Source organism: Myotis daubentonii, chromosome 5 (assembly GCF_963259705.1).
Source record: "Myotis daubentonii chromosome 5, mMyoDau2.1, whole genome shotgun sequence".
NCBI classification, from domain to species: domain Eukaryota; kingdom Metazoa; phylum Chordata; class Mammalia; order Chiroptera; family Vespertilionidae; genus Myotis; species Myotis daubentonii.
Genome location: NC_081844.1, coordinates 91540467 through 91566828, shown reverse-complemented (window position 1 = coordinate 91566828; position 26362 = coordinate 91540467). Strand labels below are relative to the sequence as shown.

The window sequence follows — 26362 nt, the reverse complement described above, 5'->3', positions numbered from 1 at the left end:
CAAGGTGTTTCAAAACAGCGGTGCTAGGTGGTGTGGGCCAAAAGGATGCCTCAGGGAGCCCAACGGGCCTTGCACCCTGCAAACCTGTCCACTCGCCTGGACCTGGAGCCAGGAAACTGATATCCAGACATAGGTCCTTTCCTCAGCAAACCAGTCGCCAGGTCTGCAGGTCCCGCAGCTGGAATACAGCCATGGGCACCCCACCCCCACCCAAGGGTGCATTCTCTTTGCATCTCATCCCCCTCCAGGGAGACTCCGCCCCTGCTCCCTTCCCTACAGTTCACCCTAACGCCTCCCCCACTCGGCAAGCCGCCTGTGCAGCTGCCGAGCGGGGCGTCTTGTTGGGGCCTGTCTGACACGGGTGCTGACCTGGTGAACAGGAAGCTTTCCGCAAAGCAGGGCAGGTGGAGCTGGAGGCTGCGTGCACCCTGGGCTCGCTGGGCCGCGCATGGAGTGAGTGGACCTGGGAGTGGGGTAAGCACTCATTTCCCCCTGGGCTTCAACTTCCAAAGCAATGCCATCCCTGGAGAGGGGCGGGGGGGTGGGGGCGGGGGGAAGCCAGGTGTCCAAATAACTCAGGGGACCCTCCTGCTTGCAGGGGACTGTATTGGGTGAAGTGAGCATGGCTTTGGCCTCAGCAGGCTCCAGGAGGGTGCAGTGGGAAGTAAGGAGCGTAGGGGCAGGAGTGGTGGAGAACAGACAATGCTTTTTTCTGTAACTGGCGTTAGGACTCAAAGTGTAGAACCTGCCTCCATCCTGCCCTCCCTTTCCTGGGGTGCCCGGGCTTAGGGCACCACCAACAGGGTCTGAAGTGAGGAATGGTAGTGGGGAGGCCAGAGAACGGGCATATTCACATCCTTTTCTGTCACGGTTTTCAGATCCCGCATTAGGCCCTTTTTCCATTCCTGCCTCCATCCTGCCTCCCATCCTGGGATGGACCTGCAAGGTCTGAAAGAACCTGCACCGAGTTCCCTCCCTCAAAAATCTGGAAAGAGGAGGATGCAAGACTTTCCCTTTCCCCCTTGCCCTGGAAGTTTAACTCTTCCTCGCCTTTGAAGAGCAGGCAGCTGGAAAAACAAGTCGTGCCTGTTTCATCCAGGAATGCAGGGCCCAGCTGTCGGCAGCCACAGCGCTCAGCTCCCATGAGCGGCAGGCACCAGCTTCTAGGAGGCCCCGTTTGGCAACCAACTCTGCCCTCCTCCCTGCCCTGTCCTGTCCTTGCCCCATGAGCCTCACATTCTGACCCAGGCTTGAGTTCAGGGACAAGCCCTGTGGGGAATGGAAGGGAGAGAATGGGGACTGCAGCAAGTGTTTGAGGGGCAGAGCATTAGGCCAGTTCCGTCTCACCTGGCCACCCGCCATACGACATGGGGCAAGACCTTACCCTGTCCAGGACTCTATTTCCCCAGCCGTGCATGAGGAGCAGGATCAGAACTCCATCATCCCTAGGGTCCATGTCAGCTCTGACATCCCAGGCATTGAGGAGTTTTCTATGTTCAAGGTTACAAGGTGAGTCAGAGTCAGGTCCTCCTGTCCAGAGGGACTCATGCTGGGACAGGGACAGGTGAGCTTGGGATAGGGCAAGCAGCCCTGGCCTGTGCTGCAAGGAGTTCCAGATCTGACTCTTGCTTTGCTTCTATCTTGCTGCAAGGCACTGAGCAGTTCCTCTCCCTGGGAAAGTTAGTTTCCTGTTACTAATCACAACTAGTAAGTGAAAACCTACTATGTGTCAGGCACCCAATGAGGTAGATAATAATCCTATGCCCATTCTACAGAAGAGGAGATGGAGGCTCACAGAGATTAAGCAACCTGCCCAGGAAGGCTCCCAGCTAGTAAGCAGCGGAGCCAGGGCTGGTGGCCAGGCAGCCTGATGCCAGGCCCGTGACCCTGGCCGCTTGGCTTTCCTGCAGCCCTACACATGCCGACGGAGTTCCGTTTGACTGGAGCTTAGCCTCTGGAAGAGACAGATTGCTGAGCTGGTTGGAACTATTTTACCATCACTGGGGAGCCACTGAAGGTTTGGGGGGAAAGCAGAGGAGGGGTCAGGACTGTTGTATCTGCCAGGTGCCCTCGAGATTTAAACTAGTCCGTTATTGTTATTTCTCAAATACAGGGTTTCTCTACCTCAGCACTATTGACATTTGGGGCCGGATCATTCCTTGTTGTGTGTGTGCGTGTGTGTGTGGGGGGGGGGGGCGGGGGGGGCGGTCTATGCACTGTAGGACGTTGAGCAGCAGCATCCCCGGCCTCTACCCACTGAATGCCATCAGCACCCCAACCCCAAGCTGGGATAACTGAGAATATCTTCGGACAATGTCCCCTGAGGGCCAAAATCACCCCCAGTTAGGAACCACAGCAGTGGAAACCATTTTCTTCCTAATGTGTACTTTTTTTTTTGCTTAGGGCTTTGGGAGTTTCCACCATGATTATTGCCTCGCTGGGTTTTGTCGTCTTCTTGCTCCATTGCACAGCCTGTGACAAGCCCCTGGAAGGGATCATCTCGTCCTCCTCCTTGCGCTTCACACACACCCTTTATAATGCGACCATCTATGAGAACTCAGCTCCCAAGACCTACGTGGAGAGCTCCGTGAAAATGGGCATTTACATCGCCGAGCCCCAGTGGGCAGTGAGGTACCGGATCATCTCCGGGGACATGGCCAGTGTGTTTAAAACAGAAGAGTATGTGGTGGGCAACTTCTGCTTTCTGAGGATCAGGACGAAGAGCAGCAACACCGCCCTTCTGAACAGGGAGGTGCGAGACAGCTACACCCTCATCGTCCAAGCCACGGAGAAGACTTTGGAGTTCGAAGCTTTGACCCGTGTGGTGGTCCACATCCTGGACCAGAATGACCTGAAGCCCCTCTTCTCCCCACCTTCATACCGAGTCACCATCTCCGAGGATATGGCCCTCAAGAGCCCCATCTGCAAGGTGACCGCCACGGATGCTGACCTGGGCCAGAACGCCGAGTTCTATTATGCCTTTAACACAAGGTCAGAGATATTTGCCATCCATCCCACCAGCGGCGTGGTCACGTTGGCTGGGAAACTCAACGTCACCTGGCGAGGGAAGTATGACCTCCAGGTGCTGGCCGTGGACCGCATGCGGAAAATCTCAGAGGGCAATGGGTTTGGCAATTTGGCTGCACTCGTCATCCATGTAGAACCTGCCCTCAGGAAGCCCCCGGCCATCACCTCTGTGGTGGTGGCCCCACCAGACAGCAGTGAGGGTGCCACCTATGCCACTGTAGCGGTAGATGCGAACAGCTCAGGGGAAGTGGACTCACTGGAAATTGTTGATGGTGACCCTGGGAAGTACTTCAAAGCCATCAAGTCTTACGCCCGGAGCAGTGAGTTCAGTCTGGTGTCTGTCAGAGACATCGACTGGTTGGAGCACCTCCATGGCTTCAACCTCAGCCTGCGAGCCAGGAGTGGGGGCAGTCCTTCTTTCTATTCCCAGATCAGGGGCTTTCACCTACCCCCTTCCAAACTGGCTTCCCTCAAATTTGAGAAGCCCATTTACAGAGTACAGCTTAGTGAGTTCTCCCCGCCTGGCAGCCGCGTAGTGATGGTGAAAGTAAACAGGGCCTTCCCCAACCTGCAGTATGTTCTAAAGCCATCCTCAGAGGGCACAGGGTTTAAACTCAATGCTCGCACCGGGCTCATCACCACCACGAAGCTCATGGACTTCCATGACCAAGCCCACTACCAGCTACACATCAAAACCTCCCCGGGTCTGGCCTCCACCACTGTGGTCATCGACATTGTGGACTGTAACAACCATGCCCCCGTCTTCCACAGGTTGTCTTATGCTGGCACCTTTGATGAGAACATCCCTCCGGGCACCAGTGTTTTGACTGTGACTGCCACAGACCGGGATCATGGAGAGAATGGCTATGTCACCTATTCCATTGCTCGTCCAAAAGATGTGCCCTTTTCTATCGACCCTTATCTGGGGATCATCTCCACTACCAAACCCATGGACTATGAGCTCATGAAAAGAATTTATACCTTCCAGATACGGGCATCAGATTGGGGGTCCCCATTTCGCCAAGAAAAGGAAGTATCTGTTTCTCTTATGCTCAATAACTTGAATGACAACAAGCCTATGTTTGAGGAAGTCAACTGCACTGGGTCTCTCCGGGAAGACTGGCCAGTAGGGAGACCAGTGACGGCTGTGTCAGCTATAGATGTGGATGAGCTTCAGAACCTCAAATATGAGTTTGTGTCAGGCAACGAGCTGGAGTATTTTTATCTAAATCATTCTTCTGGAGTGATATCCCTCAAACGCTCTTTTATGTATCACACTTCTAGTCAACCCATCAGTTATTCCCTGAAAATTACAGCCTCAGATGGGAAATACTATGCCTCGCCCACAACTTTGAATCTTACTATAGTGAGGGACCCCCGTCTTGAGGTTCCTATAACATGTGAGAAAACAGGGGTACTGACACGATTCACAAAGACCATCCTCCACTCTGTTGGGCTCCCGAACCAGGACTCCGATGATGAGGACTTTACTTCCTTAAGTGCATATCAGATCAACCATCATGCCCCACAGTTTGAGGACCACTTCCCGCAATCCATTGACATCCTTGAGCGTGTTCCTCTCAACACCACCCTGGCCCGCCTGGCAGCCACTGACCCTGATACTGGTTTTAACGGCAAACTGGTCTATGTGATTGCAGATGGCAATGAAGAGGGCTGCTTTGACATTGAGCTAGAGACAGGGTTGCTTACTGTAGCGGCCCCCTTGGACTATGAAGCCACCAGTTTCTACATCCTCAATGTCACCGTGTATGACCTGGGCACGCCCCGGAAGTCCTCCTGGAAGCTGCTGACAGTGCATGTGAAAGACTGCAATGACAATGCACCCCGATTTCCTCCTGGTGGATACCAGGTAACCATCTCAGAGGACACAGGAGTTGGAACCACAATTGCAGAGCTGAAAGCAAAAGACGCTGACTCCGATGACAATGGGAGGGTTCGCTACACCCTGCTAAGCCCCACAGAGAAGTTCTCCCTCCATCCCCTCACTGGGGAACTGGTTGTCACAGGGCACCTGGACAGGGAATCAGAACCTCAGTATATTCTCAAGGTGGAGGCCAGGGATCAGCCCAGGAAGGGCCACCAGCTCTTCTCTGTCACTGACCTTACCATCACATTGGAAGATGTCAATGACAACTCCCCCCAGTGCGTCACAGAACTCAGCAGCCTGAAGGTCCCGGAGGACCTGCCCCCCGGAACTATCCTAACATTTCTGGATGCCTTTGACCCTGACCTGGGCCCAGCGGGAGAAGTGCGACATGTCCTGTTAAATGATGCCCATGGGACCTTCCACGTGGACCAGATGACGGGTGCCCTCACTCTGGAGAAAGAGCTGGACTTTGAGAGGAGGGCTGGGTATAACCTGAGCCTGTGGGCCAGTGACAACGGAAGGCCCCTGGCTCGCAGGACCCTCTGCCACGTGGAGGTGATAGTCCTGGATGTAAATGAGAATCTCCACCCTCCCCGCTTTGACTCCTTTGTGCACCAGGGCCAGGTACAGGAGAACAGCCCCCCGGGAAGCCAGGTGATCGTAGTGACTGCCCACGATGATGACAGTGGCTTGGATGGGGAGCTCCAGTACTTCCTGCGGGACGGCACCAGTCTTACAGCCTTTAGCATCAACCAAGACACAGGTACCGGGAGTGGGGCAGGATGGGAGTGCCAGGTGCTGGGAGAGGATGGGGCTAAGGTAAACCAGGATCTGTCCTGAGCCATCCAGTCAGACTGCAGGTGAAAAAGAAAAGCTATAAATAGGAACTCTCCTTCCTGTCCCTTTCATTTGATGTTTAATCTATTTTTATCATAGTGGGGCTACATATATACATGCATATGTGTGTGCATCCATTTAAGTAGAATTAACCATATTACTAGCATCTGTATATGTAAGTATATATATACACACACATACATACAAACATACATTACATATATTTGCTTATAAAAGGAATATATCATGATTACACATCTTATATATAATTTAAAAATGAATGTTTCTCTGTGACCCATCTCCCCAGATACAATATTTATTAACAATTTGGTCTATAATCTTCTAAAGTTTTGTTGTTTGTATCTGGGATATTATCACTATTCATGTCATTATTATGAAAACATAATAGACACTAATTCTGGAACTTATTTTTTTTTTTTCACGTAATGTAACTCCAGGATATCTTATATGTCACTACATATAAATATTGTCATTCCTTCGGAATGGCTACATTTTATCCTATCGTATAGGTGTAACATCCTTGTTCATATACTTTTACTCATATGCATTAGTGTCTATAGGAAAATCCATTAAAAATGCAGTTGTTGGGGCAAAAGATAATGCATATTTTCAATGTGAATAGATATTTCCAAATTGCCCTCCACAAAATGTGGAACCAACTTATTTATCCCTTTCAAGCTTCATAGAAAATAAGTGCTATTCAGCAAACATTTACTGAGCACCCTCTACTTGTGAGGCCCCGCATAGACACCTTAGGGGAGATCCCTGGTGAATAAAGGTAGGTCACTGCCCTCAAGGACTTTACAATCTGATGGGTGATGTATTTCCAGGGTAAAGGGCAGGGTGATGTGGTGGAAAGAGCATTAGACTGAGAGTCAGTTCAAACCCAGCTCTCCCACCTATTGCTACATAATCTTGGTCAAGTCATGTTCCTTCTTTGGGCCTTAGTTTCCCCATCCGTCAAAGGAATAGGTTCCTTCATCTCTGACATGCTATGACTGTGAACAGGGATGGGGAGCTCCCTCATATTGGCCCTTTCAGCTGAGTGTGAGCCATGAGAACTTAGGGTGCAAGCCTCTTTTGCTCACTAGTGGACTCCCAACTCCTAGAACAGTGCAGGCCCAGAGCAAGCAATTTGTGGAGCTAAGTCTTTAAAATCATGAAGATACTGCAAAGGGGAACAGCATTTATTTGTCAAAGTCCTAACCCTTAAATTGTATCTATAATACTTGAAGCTTGAAAGAACCAGTTTGAGGACAACTGTAAGGAAATCCCTTCGAGAATGTGAAATAAAGCAAACAATGGCCTTGGGTTGAAGTGGCCAGGAGAAAGTAGGTCAACTACCACCGTTTTCTGGAAACCTGCAGATGCCCATGTGCCAGAGTCTTGGGCTATTTTAGCAGAGAAAGGCCCTGAGAGGTTCAACAGTAAGGATATGGATTTCCCGTGTTTAACTCAGCAGCTCCCACACCATATTGCCAACAGTTTCCTTTTCTTGTGGAATATCTCTCAGTTTCCTTTCCAGAGAACTGTTTGGGGAGTGTCAGGTAAGATGATTTCTCAAGCTACTTTGAGCTCTAAAATATTTTGGGGTTTGGCAATCAACTGTCCCTAGGAATGATTCAGACCCTGGCAACCCTGGACCGAGAATTCGTGCCCTGCTACTGGCTGACGGTGCTGGCAGTGGATCGGGGTTCCGTGCCCCTCTCTGCCGTAACTGAAGTCTACATCGAGGTTACGGATGTCAACGACAACCCACCCCGGATGTCCAGGCCCGTGTTCTACCCCTCCGTCCAGGAGGATGCGCCCTTGCACACTTCTGTGCTTCAGCTGGATGCCTGGGACCCCGACTCCAGCTCCAAAGGGAAGCTGACCTTCAACATCACCAGTGGGAACCACATGGGATTCTTTGCTATTCACCCTCTTACAGGTAAGGACCTCAGAAATCTGGTGAATGGGATTCCTTAACGCAGTGCTTCCCAAAGTGTGGTCCCAGACCAGCATAGTCAGCATCACCTATGAGCTTGTTAGAAATTCACATTCTCAGGTCCCATCTTAGACTTACTGAATCAGAACTCAGGGTGGGGCCCAGGAATCTGTATTGTAACAAGATATCCAGGGGATCCCGATGGGTGGTAAAATTGAGAACCACTGCTCTACAAAGTCCGTCTCTATGGGAAAATAAGATATGAAAGCTTTCTTTCTTTGGGGCCTAGGAATGTTAGTAGGTTGCCTGGTGACTCCAGACTTCCAAGTCCTCCCAACTGACCACTCCCCTGAGTCACAAGCCACAGGTTGAATTTCCTAACCCTAGTTCCAAACCGATCTCGAGCCTGCCCACAGAGTGGTGGAAATAGAGACCCACTTCAGCAGAGTCAACCACCTCACAAATACCTATCCTAAGCCCAAGGCCCTCTGGGGCAAGGATGGTGTGAGGTTTAGGGGATGCAGGGGTCACCAGCTTGCAGCAGGGAGCCAGATGGAGCCCACGCAGGGGTTTTGTGTGGCTTGCACAAGCTTTAAACAATGATTTTTCAAATTGTTTTGAAAATTGGGAAATTCCACAAAACATTCCAGGTTTCTGGTTGTCACTAAAAGATCTGGTAACACTGTCCCCCCTTGTCCCCCATTGCTCAGGACCACAGTTGCCTAGAGGTGTCAGTAGCTCCCTAGGTAAAGCAGGTGCATGTCCTCTGGTCCCCACAGTCCCCTCATTCCCCATTGCGTTATTGCCAGCCTGCCTCCCACATTTCTGCTACCTGCCTGGCTCCTGTTGGAATCTGAGAGCCAGCCCCCACTGCAGATACTTCTCCAGGGCCACATCTTCCTCTTGGAGGATGAACAACAACCTGATTGCAGAGAAGGCTGACATTCCCTCCTCTGAACCGAGGATTCTATTCTCCAGCGCTAACAACTCACCCTGGCAAGACTGGAGGAGGGGGAAAGAGAGAAAGTTAGCAGACAGCCTCCCCATCCTTAAGACACGGAAACCAGGAAAAGCATAAACCTGGGGGTCCTGGGGCAGACAGTGGGTGGGGATACACGTGTCTACTTGCACAGTGGCATTTGCTGGAACCTTTCCTGTTAACCTTTGACCTCGGGGAATGGATTCATCTTCCTAGAAAGATGCTTTCAGCCTAGAAAACAGGCCTAGCTGGCTCTCTACCTGGTTCTACCCTTCCCTCCCTTTTCAGAAGAGGGAAGAGATCTCTCACCTAAGGTATTAGCTTCTCAGTGTCTCCAAATCCCTATTCTGTTTACTGTCAATAGTTCCCTGGCATGGGGTCTGGCAAAATGCCTCCGAGAGCAGAGATGTTCTTAGTCTTCCTGCAGTTGAGGAAGACACTATTACCAGAATAAACATCTAAAAATAAAATAATCAGCAATGAGCTCCCAACCCAGCTTTCTTAACACCACCATGTATTGTTCTGTTTCCCTGCTTGGATCCCATGGATGGTGTCCCTATGCCCTTAAGTTAAAGCCAGATCCTGCTGTGTCCCACAAACTGGTGCCTGACGTGGCCCCTGCGCACCTTTCTGGCTCTGTCTGGCCTCTCTCACCCTGCCACTCTCTGAATCGAGCCACATGGCCAGCTTTAGTTCATACCCTTTCCTGGCATCCAGCCTTTGCCCATGCTGTTCCAAGCCATGAGTCTCTTCCTCTCCTTTTTGTTTTGTTTTTTTAAATATATTTTTATTGAGTTTATTTATTTTAGAGAGGAAGGGAGAGGGAGAGAGAGATAGAAACATCAATGATGAGAGAGAATCATTGATCAGTTGCCTCCTGCACGCCCCACACTGGGGATCGAGCCTGCAACCCAGGCATCTGCCCTGGCCGGGAATTGAACCCGTGACCTCCAGGTTCATAGTTCAATGCTCAACCACTGAGCCACGCTGGCAGGGCTCTTCCTCTCCTTTTGTCTGGCTAACTCCTGCTCTTCTTTCAGGTCCCAGCCCAGCTGTGCTTTCCTTAGAGAAGTTTTTCCTGACACTGTAATATACCTCTCAGCACCATCTACTTGCCTCCTTTTTAAAAGCATTTATCACATAGAACATTATATTCATTTGTGTGATTATTCCATTAATTTATTCATGTCTTTTACTAGACTTCAAAGGCTTTCTAGAAAAGGAATGTTGATTGTTTTTGCCTACTATACCATCTTTAGTGCCTGGCACACAGTAAAACCTCAATAAATAACTGAGAAGTGAATGAATGAACGTCAGCTAGTATCCACAATCTTTTGTTAAGCCCAAGATTCATTCATTTATTCGGCAAAGGTTAAAGATGTTTGCCCTCACGAGGCATTTAAACCATGTGCTGTGGCGAGATGTGAAGAAAAACACAACACAATTTTAGGCCTTGAGAAATTCAGTCCATCAGAAGTCTGAAGATCACATATAAAAAACTATAGAGCCAGTGCAAATGAGCACATACTAGTGTATGTGTAGGCATGATGCTGTGACTGCTTGGAGGAGAGGGTCATGGGAAGAGCTAAATCATACAATAGGAACAGAGGAGTAAAAAGCTACCACTTTGAATAGCTGGTAAGGGAGGTCTCTTTCAAATCAAAGCAGACCTACTTGTTGGAGTCAGTGGATCAGCCGAAAACGTTCAGGAGATCCTTGTAACTCCTGACAAGCTGCCTTTTTTACGCAACAAAATATTGTGCACAGCAGCCTCCTCATGGTGAAAGGGGGATGTCGGTGTCTTCTCCCGCTTCCTCCCTTGCCCTTCTCTTCCTCTCGAGTTCTATTTCCTCTTAAAGTTCTCATTCTCCAAATATCAGAATTCTGATCAAGGATTTGAATGTAACCCTCCAACTTACCCCCAGTGAAGTGGCCCTAGGAGCCCTGGGAGCTCAGGTCTCCCTCCTACCATCTCTCCCCCAGGTCTGCTGTCCACGGCCCGGCAGCTGGACCGAGAGACCAAGGATGAATACATCCTGGAGGTGAGTAATGGTGGTGAACCCACTCATTGGATTTGAAACCTCCTGAAGGATGCCAGGCTGGAGCCCAGCCAGGCCTTGGGGCATGTGCAGATCTCCAAGCACTGTGGCTGAGAAGGGTGCGAGGCTCAGGGAGGAGTTGCTACTTAAGCTGGATCTTGCTGTGGTTGGTGGTGAAGACTCTGAGAGTCTCTGCTGGCTCGTTAGCACTGTGAGGGGAAAGAACCTGAAACCATGTCCAGGCAGCACTGATTGATTAGTAATGCCTGTCGTGAGTGCAGGAAGAGGGAGCAGTTGCACATGTGCTATGCACATTAGTCTGGTTTCCAGCGGGTCCCTATGATCCAGAGAGAGGGTCACCCAAGGTTAAATACCAGGTCAGTAACAGGGCCAGGATAAAAACCAGACCTTTCTAAAATCCCATGAATGTCACTGCCTGGTGCCCATTTCAACTAGAGAGGTCGATCTTGACCTAGTCAGAATTCAATCAAAGGACTCCAGCTATGCCCCTCCTGAGCTATCCATACCAATGAACAGGCACCTCTCTGCTAGTCTTAAAGACATCAGTTGTGAGGGACACATACTCCTCAACAAAACGAAATAAACTTGCCTCTGTGCTCCCAGGCTCTGCACATACATTTGTAAGAAACAGGTGTTAGCAGCAGCTAACTGGCCTTCTAGAGACTGGAGCACTCTCCAGAGTCCAGAAAAGGCATTTATCTTTAAACAGCAATGTATTTTTAAAAATGGGAACCATTTAGAGTAGAAATGTCCTGTCTCATACCCTCGGGGTCACTGATACAAGGGACCATCTGCCCCTTCAGGAAATACTCCCTGGTTCTAAAATTGTCTGTCTTTTCTCTAATTCTGGATTTCATTTCATGCATCGAGCTGCCTGTCTGACTCAAAAGGTACCACCCCCTCCTTTATAAACATCTTCTCATTTGTTTCTTCTATCCTCTAGTAGCTTGAAGACACTGGAGAACAAAGCTTATGAGAATTATGAGCAAATAAAAAGTCAGTGGACTCTGAGAAATGGCCCACAGGCCTCCTGAGAAAGGGCACCGTCTATTTTTTTAGAGCCTCTGTGACTTTGTCTTCTTCCAGTTCTTTCTGGTTCTTTCTCTGTTCCTGCTGGCTTCCCTGTGGGTGAGGTTGCCAGAGAGCTGGGTTCCAAGTAGGTGAGGTTGGGATAATAAAAGTCACATGCATACTCCGAAGAACAGACTGATGTTTCCAGGCTGTTGAAAGCAGGGGTAGTGGTTGCAGTGGGTGGCAACACATATTTCCTGCTTTGTATTTGGCAACTCATGCTGGATTCTGTCCCCAGGTGACTGTGCTGGACAACGGGGAGCCCTCCCTAAGGTCCACCTCCAGGGTGGTGGTATGCATCTCGGATGTCAATGACAACGCCCCTGTGTTCTCCCACAAGCTCTTCAATGTCCGCCTTCCAGAGAGGCTGAGCCCGGTGACCCCTGGGCCTGTGTACAGGCTCGTGGCTTCAGACCTGGATGAGGGTCTCAATGGCAGGGTCACCTACAGTATTGAGGAGAGTGACAAGGAGGGCTTCAGCATCCACCCGGTCACGGGCATGGTGTCATCCAGCAACACCTTCGCTGCCGGAGAATACAACATCCTAACGGTGAGGGGGCACGGAGGCCTTGGAGGGGTGTGACATAGCCCAGCCGTGGGTGGGCAAACTACAGCCTGCGGGCCGGATCCGGCCCGTTTGAAATGAATAAAACTAAAAAAAAAAAAAGACCGTACCCTTTTATGTAATGATGTTTACTTTGAATTTATATTAGTTCACACAAACACTCCATCCATGCTTTTGTTCCGGCCCTCCAGTCCAGTTTAAGAACCCATTGTGGCCCTCGAGTCAAAAAGTTTGCCCACCCCTGGACATAGTCGGTTAGGGATTTTCTCGGATATAGGAGGAGGGAGGCAGCCACCAGGCCTGATGAAGGTGCTACTCCCAGAGAGACTGGGAACCCCAACATCAGACAAAGGGTCAGAATTCTGGGCCTTTCTCTTTGAGGGCAATAAGGTCCTATTCTTAGAGATAGAGATTTTGGTGAGAGTAGCAGGGGCTTTAGAATCAAGATAAGCCTGAGTTCTAATCCTGGCTCTTCCATGTTACACCTCTGTGGCCTTGTACAAGTCATTTAACCCCTTTGAGCTTTTGTTTTATCATCTGTAAAATGGGCCTTGTAGGAAGCCAATATAGCAAGTGGTTAGGGCATGGGATCTCATGTCAGACAGCCTAAATCCACCCCAGCCTCATTGCCGGCCAGGCAGAAAACCCCAGGCTATATATTCACCATGCTGAAACCCATTTCCTCCTGCAAAACTGAGGTGATAATGGTGCCTCTCTCAGGGCTGTCATGTGTATTAAATTAGACATGGCACATATGGCTGTTAGAGCAGGGCCTGACAATCGTGAAAGCTCATAAATTCTAGTTTATTATGTTTACAGTTGATGGGAGGGTAAAGGGTCCATGTGTGTAAAGTCTGGTTTGGAACCAGCACATAGTAAGTGTTATTTTGTCACTACTCATGAGGTTCTTGAACACAGGTTCTATGTTCTGTTCACCACTGTGCCTGCAACCACTAGCATGTACCTGCTTACAGTATGCCCTCCACTGTGTGTTGAATGAGTAGACGAGAGGCCAGCTCAGTCAGTCACAGGGCACCCTGTGTCTTGGATGGTCACCTGGATCTTCTTGTTTCTTGGATCTTCTGGCCCTACAGACAAAGCCTCACTCTCATTTTTGGCCTCTTTTCAGATCCAGGCAACAGACAGTGGGCAGCCACCACTCTCGGCCAGTGTCCGGCTACACATCGAGTGGATCCCCCAGCCCCGGCCCTCCTCCATCCCACTGGCCTTTGACGAACCCCACTACAGCTTTACAGTCATGGAGACAGACCCCGTGAATCACATGGTAGGGGTCATCAGTGTCGAGGGCCGACCTGGCCTCTTCTGGTTCAACATCTCAGGTGAGGCCCCCCCTTCCTTATAGACTATCCCTAGTTCTCAAAGTATGATCCTTCTGAGTCCTCTCAAGGTCATGCTCCGTGGAAGCCCCTTTTGGGGCCACAGGTGGTTCTCTGAGGCAGTGAGTAGTAGGGGCACCACTTGTGCCAAACTTCCACACCAGGTAGTTCTCAGGTAGAACCGCCTAGTCTCACTGGTAAACACAGCCAGAGTTGGACAGTGCCTCAGCTACCCCAAGTGCCTGGGAGATCTAAAAGGGTGGTCCAGAGAGACCCAGCAGAGAAAGCACAAGTTTTATGTTTCTTCTTCTGCCTCCATGTGAAAAGCAGCGCTAACTTAATTGACCATGAGCCTGAGGCCAGCTATATGTTGTGGTCCCAGCTATAAGTTCTATCCTCAAGATCAGGGCAAAGTGTCCATTCTTATTGTAGAAGATACTTGGGTCCAAGCTCTGATGGCCTGCTCTGAAACTCCTTTCTATCCTTAATCCAAGATTTTAAAAAACATCAGTGGTAGACAGTAGGGGGTAGGGGAAGCTGGGAGAATGTCAAGGGGGGAAAAAAAAGGAGACATATGTAATACTCTTTGTAATACTTTAAGCAATAAAACAAAATAAAAAAGACACACACACACACACACACACACACACACACACACACACAAAACATCAGTGGGGCGGGGGCGGGGGGCACAGACCCCTTTGGGCACCTGATGAATGCTTGGGACCATATTCCCACAAAGTTGCACACACAAACATAGATTTACATATAAATTTCGTGGTTTCATAGATTCTCTGAAACCCAGCTGGGGATTCCAGGTTAAGAACCTTTAACCTAAGAGTTTCAGCACAGCACAAACCATGGATTCCTATTACAGTTTCCCAGCCTGGTTCAGAGGTTGGATGTGCACTTGTCTTAAGCTTTTGGCCTCCTGCAATTACTTCCAGTTCTGATTCACTGCTCTTTTTCATTGTTTGATTTTCTTTCTTTTATACAAAATGAATATATGTACTCTAAAGACCACTGAGAAAATACAAATGAATGCAGAGCAGAGAATAAAAATCACCTAAACTCTTACCAATCAGAAGCTAATCCACTGTTACAATTTTGATGTGTTTTGTTCTGGTCATTTTTCTACACACACACACACACACACACACATGCACACACACACAGGGTTATATTAAAATATTACTTTCTAAGTTTAAAAAATGTAGGATGAACATATTTCCATGTCACTAAACAGATCTCTATTTAGTAGACATTTAAATAGCCGCATGCTAATTCTATAGATTCTCAGAATTAATTGAATCAATTTCCTCCTGATGACTAGAGTTATTTTCATTTTTTCCTGGTCATAGGCATCATTAGGCCATGCAAACTGCCTGGAAGCCACAAAGTAGAGCTCCATTACTCTTGCATGTTTCAATCCTAGTTGCAGAATATGTTCTGTGAATAATTTTGGTCTTCCTCTGGGACTCTTCAGTTCACATAAGTTTACCTTTTTCCATATCATTACTTGGATCTTAATAAAAATTTGACAATAATTTAACAAGATAAATGACAGCTTTTTGGACTCCTGGGGAATAAACTCCAGCCTGTCACCCAGATATAGCACTGTTTCTGAACAGTCTTACACCCCTGGTACAGTTTCTTCCTTGAATACCTACAGTCCCTCCAGCCAAGGTTGGCACCTACTCCCAACTCCTCTAAATCTGCCAGTCAAATCCCATGTCGTGCTTCTGCTGCCTAAGTCACTGAGGTTGTGTGCTTCCCACCCACTCGCACTCCAGGTGGGGACAAAGACATGGACTTTGACATTGAGAAGACCACGGGCAGCATCATCATCGCCAAGCCTCTTGACACGAGGAAGAGGTCGAGCTATAATTTGACTGTGGAGGTGACCGATGGGTTCCACACCATTGCCACCCAGGTTAGAAGCTTCAGTTGGGAACTCTCAAGTTGAGAGGAGATAGGAGTCCTTCTTAGTTGGGATGAAACTACAAATGGCTTTACCTCAAAGAATGCTAAATTGGAGTAAAGGTTCTGTATCCCAGTCTTACCTGACACACATCCTACTTCTGTGTGTGAAGGATCTTGGAAGGATCCTTCTTCCCACTGTGGATCTCTGTATATTACGGGGTTTGTCTAAATTAGTAGTTTTTGTTGTTGTTGTTTCTTTAATATATACTTTTTTTAAAAAATTATTTCGGAGAGGAAAAGAGAGGGAGAGAGAGAGAGAAACATCAGTGATGAGAGGGAATCATTGATTGGCTGCCTCCTGCACACTGCCCACTAGGGATCAAGCCCACAACCCAGGCATGTGCCCTGACCCAGAATTGAATCGTGACCTCCTGGTTCATAGGTAGATGCTCAACCACAGAGCCACACCGCCGGGCTAAATTAGTAGTTTTTAATTAAAGATAGAGGGCCATGGGGCTACCATGGGCATGAGGAATGATAGCCAAGTAATTGGGGCTCTGGATTTCTACTTTGGCTTCAGCCAGAATTTTATCTGTTTCATATATTGAGATTGCACATGAAATTTCATTTAAAGAAAAGACCCTGTAAAAAAAATTTGTTTTTGAAAACCACTAGATTGCATGTTAACTGAAAGATTTATGACTTTGAAATGTTATCATTCATTCAACACATTCTTAAGTACTGTGTACCAGGCATGGTGCTGGGCACAGATGATATGGTGGGGAACCAGGCAGATAAGGCCCCTGACTTTAGGGATCTTACAGTCTATCTTCTGTCTCACTCTCCTCCCTAGGTCTACATTGTCATGATTGCCAACATTAACCACCATAGGCCCCAGTTTCTGGAAGCTCATTATGAGGTCAGAGTTCCCCAAGACACACTGCCTGGGGTTGAGCTCCTCCGAGTCCAGGCCACAGATCAAGACAAAGGCAAGGGCCTCATCTACACCATACATGGCAGCCAAGACCCAGAGAGTGCCAGCCTCTTCCAGCTGGACCCAAGCAGTGGTGTCCTGGTAACTGTGGGGAAATTGGACCTGAGCTCAGGGCCCTCCCAGCACATGCTGACTGTTATGGTGAGTTAACTGAAAAATCAGGTAAAAAATCTACTTGCATAAAGATGTGTGGAGGTGGAGGCTTGGGGGCATGCTGAAAGTTCCCTTTCCCCCTGATGGGCCAGGTGTACTGATGCTCATAATGATAATTCATGAGATGAGTTGTGACATTTCACAGCCTGCCAGAAGTATATTCCATAAAGGATGCCTGGGAGTGAAGAAAGAGATGGGACAGCTGCCAAGAAAACTCCTGCAATCTTAGACTTGCTCCAAATATCCCCTGACAGTTCTCTCCCTGTTCCATGAACTGCATGACCACAGTGTGGATTTATATAGTGTCAGAGCTGGGAGGGACCCAGAGACCCTCTCACCCAGAGCAAACACTAGGGTGAGGTGATCCAGTTATATAGGGCACAAAACTTAAGAAAGACTCACTCTCAAGGTCTTTTGTCTGCCCTTTTATGACCCTGAGAGTCAGTGTCTCCTTATATTTATGCCCTACTTGTCTCACTTGCCTCACTCTGGTCCAAGCCCTGATCCTACCATTTCTCTTATACCTGAGGTCCACAGAGGAAGAGAGATGTGCTCACCATCATATAGTTCTTTCTGATGGAACCAAAACTAGATTCCAGCCTTCCTGAGTTGAGGTTCAGGGATCTTATATGTTAGTATATCATTCTCTAGGCATATTAATATATATTAAAGGCTCTGAGAAGTCCTGAAGTAAAGAAAACTTCAACTTCATTTAATTTAGTGCTCCCTAAATTTACTTAACCATAGATTTTTTTTTCACCCCTGCACAACATGTTAACAACTTGAAAAACTAATATTCTCTGAGACCTAATTTGGCAAATACTGTTTCTCTGTTAATTTCTGCCTTTTCCTAAAGTAAGATTATCCATTAAAATGTCTAAGCCTAATAATCAATAATCAATAATTAATAAACTTATTTTAAAAGAAAAAAGAGCATAAATGGGGACAAATTGAAAGGAACAGAGCTACAATTGGATGTATTTTTCATTGGCATTCTACTTTATTGACCTTAATCTAACCAAGCCTCTTCCCATTCCATTTGCTACTCACCCCATTACCTCCTCGGGCCCATAGGTCCGAGACCAGGAGATGCCAATCAGGAGGAACTTTGTGTGGGTGTCTATTCACGTGGAAGATGGAAACTGCCACCCACCCCGCTTCACCCAGCTCCACTATGAGGCAAGTGTTCCTGACACCACAGTCCCAGGCACCGAGCTGCTCCAAGTCCGAGCCATGGATGGTGACAGGGGAGCCAACGCTGAGGTCCACTACTCCCTTCTGAAAGGTGAGAGGCCTGGCTATAAGTCCAGAAGGGGGCAGGGTTTTGGTGATAAGGAGAAGCACCACAGGCATGAATTTGGAATTTACTCAAGGGCCAAGCTCTCTAAATTTTGGCAAGCTATCACTCTAGAGCAGGGGTGGGAACATCCGGCCTGCAGGCCATATAAAGCCTGCAAGATGATTTGTTCTGGCCCTGTGAAGGCAACCCAGGCAAGATGCGAAATTCAATAAATCTAGGAGCTTTTTTCATAGCAACATAAATTTATATTAAGTGAATTATATTAAGTGAACGATGCCATAAACATCCAAATGGCCCTTGGCAGAAAATAAGTTCCCACCCCTGCTCTAGAGCAGCAGTCACCAACTGGTGGTCTGCGGACCACTGGTGGTCCATGAGGTCGAAAAGTTTGGCGACCGCTGCTCTAGAGCATTCCCTAGAACTATAGTGACCTAAGATAATGTACTTTCAAAGATGGTAAGAACAACTAAGGGACTACTGGTGTTACAAGAGAATTTGCACATCCTATATAATAAAACCCTAATATGCAAACTGACCGAAGGGCAGAACCACCAGTCGCTATGATGCGCACTGACCACCAGGGGGCAGACGCTCAATGCAGGAGCTGCCCCCTGGTGGTCAGTGCGCTCCCACAGGGGGAGCTCTGCTCAGCCAGAAGCTGGGCTCACAGCTGATGAGCATAGCAGCGGTGGTGAGAGCCTCTCCCGCCTCCTTAGCAGCCCTAAGGACCCCTCAGGGGATGTCTGCCTGCCGGCTTAGGCTCACTCCCTGAGGTGGGGAGCAGGCCTAAGCTGGCAGACAGATATCCCCTGAGAGGTCCTGGACTGCAAGTGGGCACAGGCCGGGCTGAGGGACCCTTCCCCCAACCCCCACACGAATGTCAGGCACTGGGCCTCTAGTATGTTATATAAACATACCAATGACTATAGAGGATGCTTATATGTGTATGCAACATTTAAAAATAGAATATCTTTGTGCCTATATAATAGAAGGGATCTATAATACTTTATAGGATGTATGGCATAGTTTTAGGAGTGATTTTCATTTCCTGCTAATGCCACATCATGATTTTGTATCTGTATCTCTTAGGTAGTTTTCTTCATCTCAAAAATTGGATAATATTACCTATGCCAGAAGGCTTTTGTAAAGATTGAAAGAGAAAATGTATGTTAATATATATTGTAAACTGTAGAATACTCTACAAATGCCAGTGATTATTGCTATCACTGATAAGTGTTAATTATAGGTAATTAATGTAACAAAAATGATAACATCTAGTATCTAATTGTAATGATAATTTGTAATGTTTAATAATTCATAATTAATGATATTTAATAATTACCTTTCATAATAATTAATACTTTAGCGAGCTGGATGCTGTAGAGGAACAGAGATGACATGACTTGCTGTCTTCCCTCATAGAGCATAATGTTCATTTATTATTATATATGTATATGTTTACACATATATAATAAAATTCACACATACATTATACATATATATACACACACCCTATATCATAACTAAACCCAGGTGGTACGGGATGTGAATTTTGCTCTGTCCAAGTTTTGTGTGATAGTCTCTTTACCCATGTAGAAAGCTTAGTTTGTACCTCTTGAGGGTATAATTAACTTCAATTTGTCTTATCTTTTGTTTTAGGGAACAGCGAGGGTTTCTTCAACATCAATGCCCTACTAGGCATCATCACGCTAGCCCAGAAACTTAATCAGACAAATCATGCCCGGTATACTCTGACAGTGAAGGCAGAAGACCAAGGCTCCCCACGGTGGCATGACCTGGCTACGGTGATCATTCATGTCCACCCTTCAGAAAGCAGTGCCCCCATCTTTTCAAAAGCTGAGTACTTTGTAGAGATTCCTGAATCAATCCCTGTTGGTTCCCCAATCCTCCTTGTCTCAGCTACAAGCTCCTCAGAAGTTACCTATGAGTTAAGAGAGGGAAACAAGGATGGTGTATTCTCCCTGAACTCATATTCCGGCCTCATTTCCACCCAGAAGAACTTGGATCATGAGAAAATTTCATCTTACCAGCTGAAAATCCGAGGCTGCAATATGGCGGGAGCATTTACTGACATCCTGGTTGTTGTTTACATCATTGATGAAAATGACAATGCTCCCATGTTCTTAAGGCCGACTTTTGTGGGCCAAATTAGTGAAGCAGCTCCATTGTACAGCATGATCATGGATGAAAACAATAGCCCCTTTGTAATTCGTGCCTCCGACAGTGACAAAGAAGCTAATTCCTTGTTGGTCTATGAAATTTTGGAGCAAGAGGCCTTGAAGTTTGTCAAAATTGATCCCAGCATGGGAACGCTAACCATCATTTCAGAGATGGATTATGAGAGCATGCCCTCTTTGCAATTCAGCATCTATGTCCATGACCAAGGAAGCCCCATCTTATTTGCACCCAGGCCTGCTCAGGTCATCATCTATATCAGAGATGTAAATGACTCTCCTCCCAGGTTCTCAGACCAGATATATGAGGTAACAATAGTGATGCCTGTCCATCGGGGTATGGAGCTCCTCACAGTGTGGGCCAGCGATGATGACTCGGAAGTCAGTTATAGCATCAAAACTGGCAATGCCGATGAAGCTATTGCTATCCATCCTATCAATGGTCGAATATCTGTGTTGAATCCTGTTCTCCTGGGACACTCCCGGGAGCTCACCATTAGGGCTTCTGATGGCCTGTATCAGGATACTGCACTGGTAAAAATTTCTTTGACACACGCTCTTAATACAAGCTTACAGTTTGACCAGAATGTCTACAGGGCAACAGTCAAGGAGAATTTGCAAGACAGAAAGGCACTGGTGATTCTTGGCGTCCAGGGCAATCATTTGAATGATACCCTTTACTACTCCCTCTTAAATGGCACCGATATGTTTTGTATGGTCAAGTCAGCAGGTGTGTTGCAGACAAGAGGTGTGGCCTTTGACCGAGAACAACAGGACATACATAAGTTGGCAGTGGAACTGAGGGACAATCGGACCCCTCAACGGGTGGCTCAGGCTCTGGTCATAGTTTCTGTTGAAGATGTCAATGATAATCACCCTTTATTTAAGCATCTGCCTTATTACACAATCATCCAAGATGGCACAGAGCCAGGGGATGTCATCTTTCAGGTATCTGCCAGTGACCAAGACTTGGGGGTAAATGGTGCTGTCACATATGCATTTGCAGAAGAGTACACATATTTTCGAATTGACCCCTATCTTGGGGACATATCACTGAAGAAACCTTTTGATTATCAAGCTTTAAATAAGTATCACCTCAAAGTCATTGCTCAGGATGGAGGAACCCCATCCCTCCAGACTACAGAAGAGGTACTTGTCATTGTAAGAAATAAATCCAACCCACTGTTTCAGAGTCCTTACTATAAAGTCAGAGTGCCTGAAAATATCACACTATATACCCCAATTCTCCACACCCAGGCCCGGAGTCCAGAGGGACTTCGGCTCATCTACAACATTGTGGAGGAAGAGCCCTTGATGCTCTTCACCATTGACTTTAAGACTGGTGTGCTAACAGTAACAGGCCCTTTGGACTATGAGTCTAAGACCAAACACGTGTTCACAGTCAGAGCCACAGACACAGCTCAGGGGTCATTTTCTGAAGCCACTGTGGAAGTCCTGGTGGAGGATGTCAATGATAATCCTCCCACTTTCTCCCAATTGGTCTACACCACTTCGATCTCAGAAGGCTTGCCTGCACAGACACCTGTGATCCAACTGTTGGCTTCTGACCAGGACTCAGGGCAGAACCGTGATGTCTCCTATCAGATTGTAGAGGATGGCTCGGATGTTTCCAAATTCTTCCAGATCAATGGGAGCACAGGGGAGATGTCCACAGTTCAAGAGCTGGATTATGAATCCCAACAGCACTTTCATGTGAAGGTTAGGGCCATGGACAGAGGAAACCCTCCACTCACTGGGGAAACCCTTGTGGTTGTCGGTGTGTCTGACATCAATGACAACCCTCCAGAGTTCAGGCAACCTCAGTATGAAGCCACTGTCAGTGAGCTGGCAACCTGTGGACACCTGGCTCTCAAAGTCCAAGCTCTTGACCCCGACAACAGGGACGCCTCTCATCTAGAGTACCTGATTCTCTCTGGCAATCAGGACCGTCAGTTCTCCATTAACAGCTCCTCAGGAATAATTTCTATGCCAAACCTTTGCAAAAAGCACCCGGGCCCTTTTTACAATTTGAGGGTAGGTGCTTCTGATGGGGTCTTCCAAACAACTGTGCCCGTGTATATCAACACCACAAATGCCAATAAGTTCAGCCCAGAGTTCCAGCAGCATGTTTATGAAGCAGAGTTAGCAGAGAATGCAAAGGTAGGAACTAAGGTGATTGAGTTGCTAGCCATAGATAAAGATAGTGGTCCCTATGGCACTGTAGATTATACCATCATCAATAAACTAGCAGATGAGAAGTTCTCCATAAACCCCCATGGCCAGATCACCACTCTGAAGAAACTGGATCGAGAAAATTCAACAGAAAGAGTCATTGCTATTAAAGTCAGGGCTCAGGATAGAGGAGGAAAAGTGGGCTTCTGTACTGTGAAGATTATCCTCACAGATGAAAATGACAATGCCCCACAGTTCAAAGCCTCTGAGTACACAGTGTCCATTCAATCCAATGTCAGTAAAGACTCCCCAGTTATTCAGGTGCTGGCCTATGACGCAGATGAGGGTCGAAATGCAGATGTCACCTACTCAGTGGACTCAATAGAGGATTTGCATGAACAGATCATTGACATTAACCCAACCACTGGTGTTGTCAAGGTGAAAGAGAGCCTGGTGGGCTTGGAAAATCAGGTCTTTGACTTAAAAATCAAAGCCCAAGATGGGGGACCTCCTCACTGGAACTCTCTGGTGCTGTTACGACTTCAGGTGGTTGATAATGAAGTATCCTTGCCCAAATTTTCTGAACCTCTGTATACTTTCACTGCATCTGAAGACCTTCCAGAAGGGTCTGAAATTGGTTCTGTCAAGGCAGTAGCAGCTCAAGACCCAGTTATCTATAGTCTAGTGCAGGGCACCACACCAGAGAGCAACAGGGATGGTGTCTTCTCCTTGGACCAAAACACAGGAGCTCTAAAGGTGAGGAAGGCGATGGACTATGAGTCCACTAAATGGTACCAGATTGACTTGATGGCACATTGCCCCCACAATGACACTAACTTGATTTCCTTGGTGTCTGTCAACATCCAAGTGAAGGATGTCAATGACAATAGGCCTATATTTGAGGCTGATCCATATAAGGCGATCCTCACTGAGAATATGCCAGTGGGGACTGCAGTCATTCAAGTGACAGCCAATGACCAGGACACTGGGAAGGATGGCCAAGTGAGTTATAGACTGCCCATGGACCCTGATAGTAATATCCATGAGCTCTTTGCCATTGACAGTGAGACTGGCTGGATCACCACACTCCAGGAACTTGACTGTGAGACCCGCCAGACCTACCACTTTTATGTGGTAGCCTATGATCATGGCCGGACCATCCAGCTATCTTCTCAGGTCCTGGTCGAAGTCTCCATTACAGATGAGAATGACAATGCTCCAAAATTTGCTTCTGAAGACTACAGAGGATCTGTGATTGAGAACAGTGAACCTGGAGAACCTGTGGCCACTCTTAAAACCTTTGATGCCGATATCTCTGAGCAGAACAGACAGGTCACCTGCTATATCACAGGTAAGAATACCTAACTTGGAATGGAGGCACTGGGGTGCACGGAAGTCCAGTAAGAGTTGCCCTAAGACATGGGTTTAAGTCTTTGCTCTGCCACTTATTAACAGTGTGACCTTGGTAAATCACTGACCCTCCCAGAACCTCAGTTGCCCCATCTACAGACTTGGCATGCCTGTTTTCATTCACATGACAGGGATGCAAGTAAAATGTAACTTGAAAAAATTCTGAGAGCCCCTTATAAGTTGGAAAAGTCTTTGCAAAGAGGATCTTTTATTACTTTAGGTGGCATAGATAGTGTAGAAATGAAATACTGTAACTGTTCTCAGCTTCTGGGAGATGGAGAAGGCATCAACAGTTAAGTAATCCACGAGAACTCTCTCACATCATGACTGTTCTTGTAAAATAGTCTTTTGCCTAGAGCAAGTTGTGGATAGTAGAAAATGCTTCTTATTCAATCACAATACCTAAGTGTTGCAATAAAAACAGCCCAATCCCTTCATTTCACATATAGGAGAACCAAAGCCCGGATAGAGGGAGAAACTGGACCAAGGTCATACTCCAAGCTTCCGTCTGGGATTAAAATCACCCTCTACAAACTGCTCTCCTCAGTGGATACCTATTGCAAACTTAAATTACCCCAATTCATGTCCAAGGGCTAAAGCTGTCAATTAGTGACCAAAAGAGTTTCTTTACTTCTCAATGTCCCTTCCCCCTCTTCCAGGTGTCATGTCATCCCATTCCCATAGATATGTTTCCTTCGGCTATCACAGCTTCTGGAGGAGAGTCTGAAGTCCCAATCAAGAATCATAGATTCCTGGAGACAGATCCTAGATCAGAACTGTTTGAAATATGGAGTCTTAGGGAATAAAATGTTGTCATCTTATGTAAGACTCTTAAAAACACAAAAGTCTTTAAAGCTCTGATAATAGAATGTTATCAACTCTTAGAATAATTGAATCTTTGAACTCTGGAATCTTAGAACCTCAGAAACCCATCTCTTCTACCAGTGGATGGTGTCAAGGGAAGATGACTCAGAAGCAAATCTAGTAATCACCTGACCCTCAACTTAGTCTGTGTCCTCAGCTGTAAAATAAGACCTCAGAGAGTTTAGTATTGTTGGTCGCTCTCCACACCCCCTCTACTGTTGAACAGATACTAGAAGGTTCCTGTATAGAATTAAAATGCCTTCCCTTTAACTTCCTCCAATTCCTTCCAAAACAAAAAATAAGAAACCTGCCTTAGGCACATATTTTGGAGTGGTGTTTCTGGCACTAATAATTCCATTACACATGTGGCCCCTGAAGTTGGAAGACATGGTTATGCTTCATAACAATAAATAACTGACTTAATGTAGAATTGTGAATCCCTAGTTAAGGGCCAGCAATTCTAAAAGTGTCAGGTGGGCAGCCCCTGTGGCACAAAGCTTGGTTCATTTGAATTGCTCAGCTTCTGGAATCTCTGTCTCATCTTTTTAGAGGGAGACCCCTTGGGCCAGTTTGGCATCAGCCAAGTGGGAGACGAATGGAGTATTTTCTCAAGGAAAACCCTGGACCGTGAGCACATAGCCAAGTACTTGCTCAGAATCACAGCTTCTGATGGCAAGTTCCAGGCTTCAGTCATTGTGGAGATCTTTGTCTTGGACATCAATGACAACAGCCCTCAGTGCTCACAGGTGAGAGCCTGGTAAAGTGTTGGGTGGGTGGGAAGCTGGAGTGAAGCGCAAGAGGAAGGAGAAGGACTCAGGGGACCGTCTCTGAGACAGGCCATCACTGACTACACCGGTCCTTGCTTTTCCCTGGCTGGCCTCAAACTAGTGCCTTGAGCAGGGATCATTCTAAGTAATTCCTTGGTCTTCCCATAGGGATGTCATCAAGCTCTTTAGGATCCATGGTCTATGCCTCTGCCCCTACCAAGGATTATTTCTCTGCAAAACATGCCCAGAAATAAAGTAACTTCTTCACTCTCCAAGCACAACCTGCCATGCCGAATGGGAAACCCCTTCCATGGCTCAGTTTGTTAGCATGGATTCTTATTATCAAATGCATCCATAAAGAAAAGACCTGCCTCCCAAGAAACATTGCACTGCCCACTCCCCATGCTCATATATGCATATATGCCCACTTCTGCATGGGTAATACATGCCAACACAGATAACTTCCTCCTGGTTAAAGGTATTCACAAACATGCAGACCGGGCAGTTACTTTTCTTTTTTAAAAAAATCTCACCAGAGGATATATTTTCCCATAGATTTTTAGAGAGAGTGGAAGAGAGAGGGAAAGATAGAGAGAAATATCAATGTGAGAGAAACACGTCGATTTGGTTGCCTCCTGCACACGCCCCGACCAGGGCCCGGGCCCAGGCCAGGGAGGAGCCTGCAACCTAAGTACTTGCCCTTAACTGGGATCGAACCTGGGATCCTTCGGTCTGCAGGCCAATGCTCTATCCACTGAGCAAAACTGGCTAGGGCAAAGGCAGTTACATTTTTGATAAGGGATATTTCCCTAAGGCCCTCATATAATTAAACCCTAAACTCTCTCTGTGTGTGTTTCTGTCTCTCTCTGTAT

General features: G+C 47.2%; 1 protein-coding gene across 2 annotated transcripts in view; it reads left to right on the top strand.

Annotated features, from left to right (window-relative positions):
* The window catches only part of FAT2 (FAT atypical cadherin 2), a 73765-nt gene that overhangs the window by 17976 nt on the left and 29427 nt on the right, over positions 1–26362 (top strand). For both annotated transcript variants that reach the window (XM_059698949.1, XM_059698948.1), the window contains exons 2-11: positions 2404–5678; positions 7389–7703; positions 10663–10721; positions 12049–12360; positions 13505–13715; positions 15506–15645; positions 16489–16770; positions 17857–18067; positions 19742–23800; positions 25273–25469. In XM_059698949.1, coding sequence (XP_059554932.1) covers positions 2423–5678; positions 7389–7703; positions 10663–10721; positions 12049–12360; positions 13505–13715; positions 15506–15645; positions 16489–16770; positions 17857–18067; positions 19742–23800; positions 25273–25469 — 9042 coding nt within the window. In that variant the 5' untranslated portion in view covers positions 2404–2422. The remainder of the gene's footprint in view (positions 1–2403; positions 5679–7388; positions 7704–10662; positions 10722–12048; positions 12361–13504; positions 13716–15505; positions 15646–16488; positions 16771–17856; positions 18068–19741; positions 23801–25272; positions 25470–26362) is intronic.